The 7252-nt window shown below is 32.3% G+C and overlaps 1 protein-coding gene across 1 annotated transcript; it reads right to left on the bottom strand.

Moving 5' to 3' along the window:
- Positions 1 to 3208: 3208 nt before the first annotated feature.
- On the bottom strand, positions 3209 to 5126 carry LOC133303342 (cathecol O-methyltransferase 1-like). The gene is made up of 4 exons (XM_061503244.1): positions 4678 to 5126; positions 4262 to 4572; positions 4080 to 4144; positions 3209 to 3764 (listed from the first exon to the last, which is right to left on the bottom strand). The coding sequence occupies exons 1-4, from the start codon at positions 5124 to 5126 to the stop codon at positions 3468 to 3470; spliced, it is 1122 nt and encodes a 373-aa protein (XP_061359228.1). The 3' UTR covers positions 3209 to 3467.
- Positions 5127 to 7252: the final 2126 nt, after the last annotated feature.

A 7252-nucleotide genomic window follows, 5' to 3' on the forward strand; every position in this document is an offset into this window, starting at 1 on the left:
CCTAGTTCCCCGGTTATTCTCCAAGAAGGTAAGCATTAAGTTCAAGAACCATAAAGATTACGCAAACTCTATGTCTATCCCTAGAATCATAAAGCGTGCGATGAAATTATCAGATTAGGATCACATACCAACATTCCTATTGTCATGCATTCACCTAAGATCAATATATAAGATTCAAGCCTATATAAAGCATTAAGAATAGATAATTTCATTCATGACATAAAAGAAAATTAACATAACGAATTGTTCAAAGCTTAATAACGAAATTGAATTCCATCTAACCCTAACTACTAAAAGACTTAGCCAGACATAACAATAGCAAGAATGAAAGACAATATAAAAGCTCCCTCAAACTCCATAGATGATTGGTGAATCTTCAATATCCCCAATGCAGACTTGATGTTGATCCGTCTCCGCCGCTCACGAACATGAACTGGGTGTTTCTCCGCGTTTCCTCTGCCTCCAAGCACCAAGAGCTCTTCTTGAATGTCAAAAGTGATTAATTCTGACCCCAAAATGTCTTTTTAATGGCCAAGAATCGTGCCCTAAGTGAATAACTCGAATTGGGCCTAAGTTGGGTTTCTAGGGCGCTTAAGCCTGGTCATCGGCGCTTAAGCCCCCTAAGGCAGTGCATGCGAGATTAACGTGGCGCGCTTAAGCGCGCTCTTCGAGCTGAAAATTCCTTCTTGCAGCGCTCTTAAGCCCAAAATTGGGGGCTTAAGCGCCCAAAAGCCGAGAACATTTACGTATTTAGGAGGCTTTAGCTTCCTAATGGGAGCTTAAGCCTCCAAAGGCAGAGGCCATTTGCTCTTTGATTGGAATTTCTGAATTTTTAGGGGGCTTAAGCCTCCTCTTTAACAACTTGATAATCTTGATATAGATCTTCAAATCTTCTGGTTTGATCTCCATCTTCCCATATCTTCAAATTTGTTTCCTTTTATCTTCAAATCCCTTAAAAACAACAATATATAATAATTAATTCATAATTCATCAAAATCATGATTTTATGTCAATAAACCCTAGATTTCACTCATTTGACTTGATAATTCATGTGATTCTAGTCCATAAAACAAGATAAACTAAAGGTTTATCACCTATCATTAATGAGTGGTTGAAAATACCAACTACATCTCATTTTGAGGTAGGTTGGCAGGTCTATCCGCTTAAAATATAAAATATTAAAAAATATTTAAATATATGAATACTAATATTTTATTTCTAATCTCTAACATTTAAATAATTCTCAAGTTTAAAAAAAATCAAGCAATAAGTTAAAGATAAAAAAAATTTAAACCAATGATTTCATTTAATATAATTATACAAATCATATATTATGATTAATTAATAATTTTAGTATTATTATATAACAAAATAATGACATCAAGCATGTAAATATTTACAAATAAACACATCATTTCAGTGTTATTTCACAAGCATTAATTTGATTTATATAGATACTAGCATTTAAATTCAAAAATATACTTAAGTTTATTTTATTTATTGTGTTAATCTAAATCAAAGATTCAAAAGTAAATAAAAAATAACATTTGCAGCAATATATATAATAACATTATGGCCCAAATTTTTTTTTTATCTTACATAATAGTTATTCACATTTCACGTAGACCAATCAATTCATAATTTAATATTTAATATATATTTTTAAAAAAAATTATATACAAGTTGATTTGCGGGTTGATTCACCTTGCTCCAGCTATGACCCATTTTAACCCACCCTACATATAGACAAATTATTTAAATTGATGAATTAAAATACGTATTTTATTTTTGTGGATTGACTCGCAGGATTCAACCCAATTTGTCGTGATGAACCCATCGGCTGTGACTTTATGGGAGGTTAAGTTTTTTTCTTTCTTTTTTTCTGCGACACTTTTGTGCTATTTTGTGACATTCCACATCCGAATTGGAATAATTACCAATGGCGTTGTAAGATCCCAGAACGCTATTAATTAATGATATAATTAATGATATGATTAGAGAACTAAGAGAAGGCAGTGGCGGAGTCAGGTTCAAATTTAAGTTCGGGCTAAAAAATTATATGTGTATTTATTTTTCTTAATTTTAATTAGTTCATATCATAATATATTTAAAATTAGGAATGATCCGTTTACAAAAATTTTTACAAATTTTTTCAAATTATACTATATACTCTCAGAAATACATCATGTAATCTAATGTATTTTTTTTTTTTGATAAATATGTAACCTAGTGTACTTTCGGGAGTACATAATATAGTTTGTAAACAAATTTTTTGTAAATATAACCCTCTCTATTTAAATTATATTAAATACAAAGCACCTGAGCAGGCAATACTAAGAAAAATTATAATTTTTATTAAATATTTTTAATTTTACTAAAGATATTTTTTTTATACAAGTGGAAATTGAACACATAACCCAATACAACTTATCCAAATCTTTTATCAAAAATATTTTAAGTTTTAGATAGGACCAAATTATAAATTGTAGCTCGGACTAAATTATAATTTTAACCCAGACCAAATTATATATAATCATATAATTATATATAATAAGTATAATTGTTAAAATTTAACCCCGCCCAAGTATATATGTGGCTGCGCCACTGAGAGAAGGTAAGTGAAAGTGATTTCCCTACCAACAAATTAGGTTGTTTTCTATCATTACTGGTATTAGCCACGTTTTATTTGTATTTAATGAGTCTTTTGTGTAGGCGCATGAAAATGTCAAAACTGGCTCATGTTCTTGGAATATTAGCTCGACGGAACGTGCATGTACTCGAAATTCTGATAGTCTTTATCTTGTAAAAGGGGTGGTGCTAGTGGTGGCTTAACTGTAATATTCGGATTCATAAATTAAATAATAATGAGATTTCAGTACTTGATGGAAACTGTATTAAACAATATTGATTATATATTATGGTTTTTCCGTGATAACAGAATATTGGAAAATGGTTTCAACTCACGTGTCACATCTCCACATTAAACAAAAAAAAAAAAAAATACTAAACGTGGTATCGAAAAATAAAATAAAATACCAAACATCTTTTTCATATTGTAACTCATACAGAGTAGGTAGGGTCAGCAAAACAGGGCGGCAGGCAATAATTGATCATTTCAAGTTTCAACCTCTCCATAACCCAGAAGCTTCCATGGAGCAAACCATATATAGTTGCAAGAAAATTATTTATGATAATATATAATTGATGAAAGTTGTTCTGAGGATCCAGTACTCCATGTTATAAGATACAATTTTCATACCCTAAAATTACATCTGCATAGCCTTAATAAGCAAGATATGCTAGAATTCTTATATGTTCATGAATTATTTGTAAATGAAAAAACAAGTTCTCTTTACAAAAAAAAAAAAAAATACACAAGTTCTAACACCCACATTATTCCATGCTATGTAAAATGCCATAACCGATAAAAAGAACAAAGATTTGAGCCAAAACCAGTGCACGTGTTGCTATTTGAAGAACTCCATAACCGAGTAGCCAGAGACACAGCATACGGATGTGATGCCACTAAATCCAGATCCTTTAGCTAATTCCATGAACTCTTGAAGGGTCCTCTCTTTCCCACCAGGGTTTTGAGTCATCATCAAGAGGTCAGATCGGAAAGCAGTTTTGGCAGTAGTTGTTGTCTCAGGCACAACGGGCAGAATATAGTCCACCACAATAACCTTTCCATCATCAGGAATAGCTTTGTAGCAATTCTTCAAGAGCGTCAAGCAGTGTTCATCATCCCAATCATGAAGTATCCACTGAAAGTTTTGATGATATCAATTGTCAATCAATATTCATGTTTGATGCCATAAGCACTATCTACATTTAATTTAAGGCGTGGCACCTGCTATATTTTACAAGTGATAATTTTATTTTCTATTCACATAAAAATATGTGGGGTGCGGCTGTTTAAAGAAAAGAGATAAAAATGTACAATTTTATAATGATTTTTACTTTTTAAAAATCACCAGATACTGATATTTTTAATTGGAGCAAATTATGGATACTGAACAGTGAACAATAAGAAAATTTAGATGGATTACTCCTGCAAATTAAAAGCTTTATAAGCCCACCTTCATAAAAATGGCATCTCCGGTGGGAACGCTTTGAAACATATCTCCTCCAACATGCTCCACACCTGCAGGTTTAGAATAATTGTCAATTTAAGGCACAAAATTAGTAAGCGGAGTAGATAATTATTTTCATCAGAATTTATACATATATAAAAATTAAAGAATTTCAAGAAATTAATTACCAGCACAGAGGGGGGCATGTTGTATGACATGAGGCAAGTCAAAATTAATACCCTTGACATGAGGGTATTTGGATGTTATCAATTTGAGATTGACCCCAAGTCCACCACCAACGTCAACAAGTCTAGTTACGTGTTCAAAACCTTGGTAGACTTCAAGAATCCTCTTCATAATTATACTTGTGGAGTTGAGCATACCTTCGTTGAAAGCCTCATTGAACCTGGGATCCACACTTGGATACTCAAAGGCATGCATCCCATAAGCCCTGTTGAATGGTATACCTCCTTCCATGATCGCTCCTTTTAGCTCGCTCCTGATTCGTCAACTCAAACAAATCATTTTATTTATTTATCAATAAATAAGACTTCACAGCTTAATATTATCGTACAATACAATTCACCATAACCTTAGAACTCACCAGCTTTGGTAGAACACCTTGTCCAGAAGCAATGCTAACGTGGGTCCCATTGACGTACCATCAGCATCAGTGACAAAATATTTGGACCCATGGGAGAGGCTGTAGAACCTCTGAGGCAACCCAAGGTTTTGTGGATCTTCATGAACAGAGGAATATAGCACAGAGTGACTAACCAACAGCCTGAGAAGACGATCCAGCATTGAAGGTGCTTCAGGGTTGTTGGTGCCAATCTGAACTGCAATATCATTTGCAGAGAGCTTGGCACCTTCACCGGCTTTGGCTATGACATCAAAGACGCCAAGCTCCATAGCAGACCTCAAAGCCATTGAAAGCACAACAGAACCCATCGTTTCCATGGCAAACTCGAGGCTATCTTCTCCTTCTACTGGTTTGAGATGCTTGGCATCCCCATTGGTGACTTTTGTATTGGTTTCTGATGAAGGGGCCATGTGAATTTGGAAAAGCTAAACAGAGCAACTAGATTATTTGATGCAGCTCTTAGTCCATCATAGCAACTTATATACAGAGGACAATGTTACATTGTTACTTGGGAAAGGAATCTTTCTAACCTCTTGAGTCTTGTCTTTCTCGTTCCCTATAATAATAATAATTATTATTATTATTATTATTTAATATATCCACTGGTTCGAGCACTTGAGCATTGGATATTTTTTTTTTCATTTCTAGAGCGAACTTGAGAACTATAGTTAAATGGAATAACCTAATACTTTTATAGGTAATTTTTCTTTCTTAATTGAGAGTACCTTGACTTCTCTCTTGCTAACTAGTTAAGTTTAAATCTTAAAAGGAAAGCCAAATAGGAATGTTATATTATAAGAAAAAATTACTCTTATATTACATGTGATAAATTTCTCTTCTACCTATCCTTCGATAACTATGCCACTTTTTCTTTCCTTTTCTTTTTTCAGGCGGTGGAGCGCACAAGTTTATCTCTATGACATGAGATAACTTATCTCCTTTAACATGAAATTAATAAAACTTTATATTATATCCTCCAAAGTCCAATGATTTGGTATAACTATAATTATTCAATTTGGTATTTAACATGAATAAATTTGACAATAGACTCCTATCCTAAATCATAAATGTCATTTAAATAAAATCAGTACTACAAGGATGAAATTAAAGTTGCAAGAAAAACCTTTGGTTGCATTTATTTTCTTCGCCTCATATATTAGAACAAATCCTAAAAAAACTTAATTAGTATGAGAATAAGGAAAAAATGTTTATCCTTTTAAATAATATAACTTGTGTCATTTCACTCTCACAAAGAGGTGGGATCCACACCTTTATTTATTTTTTTGTCTCTCATTCTATAATTAATCTCTTTCTCTCATTTAAAATGACACAACTTTACATTTAAGAAATAGGTTTTACACACTTTTTAAAAAAGGAGAAATAGGTTTTTTTAACTCACCAGTGTCTACTCATCATAGCGGTTACCTAACATTTAAGAATACAAGTGCCCACAGTCTCCGCCACCTTGAGAATAATTTGAAAGGTCAACACGTATGAAAAATCCACATTATAGAGAAGCCTTTCATAGATCTACACATCGTAAGGTTATGTTCCGTGTGGTTAATATGAACAATGATAATTCAATCCCATGACTAAATCAGATATTCCTTTTCCCTATGTTATACCTATATATTACATCTTTGTCTAGATGAAAGTTGTAGTAAATTAGGCCTTTTTCTTATCTGCACAAATTTTTAGGGTCTCTTTGGAACACCTGATAAAAAAGATAGGATATGATAACTTATTATATCTTATTTTTATCTCTTGTTTGATGGGTCAATAGGATATGATTAGCTAATAGCTTATCGTATTGTCTCATTTTATCCTATCTAATACATGATTTCTTATATTATGGGGACATGATTTCTTATCTTATGGGGGGAGCTGAGTTATGATTCAACAGGATAGGATACCAATATTGGATACCCAATATATCCTCACCTCATGGGTATCAACCTCATGTCATATCCTACCCTTATCCTATCTTGTCCACCAAACAAGCCTTTAGTATTTTGCTGCACTTAGCTCTTCAGCTGGCATTAGTACCAAATATATGTTAGTTTAATTGAATTTCTTCCAAATGAATTTCGAATTAAGCGCATGATGAAATATTTAATTTCCTTCCAAGAATGATTTTGTTTTGGGTATGAATTTCAGACCCGTTAAACTATTATATAGGGAGTTGGCTTCTATACTCTCTCATCAATGTAAAGAGCAAATTATTGAAGGCCTAGCCAAATCAAGATTAAATATTCATTCTGGTTTTCGAAAAGGTTAATTTTTCTTCTCAAAATATAAAATTTAGTTTCTTACAAAAAAAATGACATCAAATTGATGTCATTTATTAGTAGTGGGAGACTAAACTAATGCCACACTTTTAGGATTTAATTACTAAAGGAATTTTATTTTATTTTTATTATTAAGAAACTAAATTAACGTTATTTTCTTTCTAAAACTAAATTAATGGCAGTTTCTTTATTACAGAAACTAAATAATGTCATTGTTTTTTCAGGGACTAAGGTGGTGTCCACCCAAT

The sequence above is a fragment of the Gastrolobium bilobum genome, unplaced genomic scaffold, assembly GCF_033153095.1.
Source record: "Gastrolobium bilobum isolate Gb01-03AN ecotype WA unplaced genomic scaffold, APGP_CSIRO_Gbil_v1 utg7982, whole genome shotgun sequence".
NCBI classification, from domain to species: Eukaryota; Viridiplantae; Streptophyta; class Magnoliopsida; order Fabales; family Fabaceae; genus Gastrolobium; species Gastrolobium bilobum.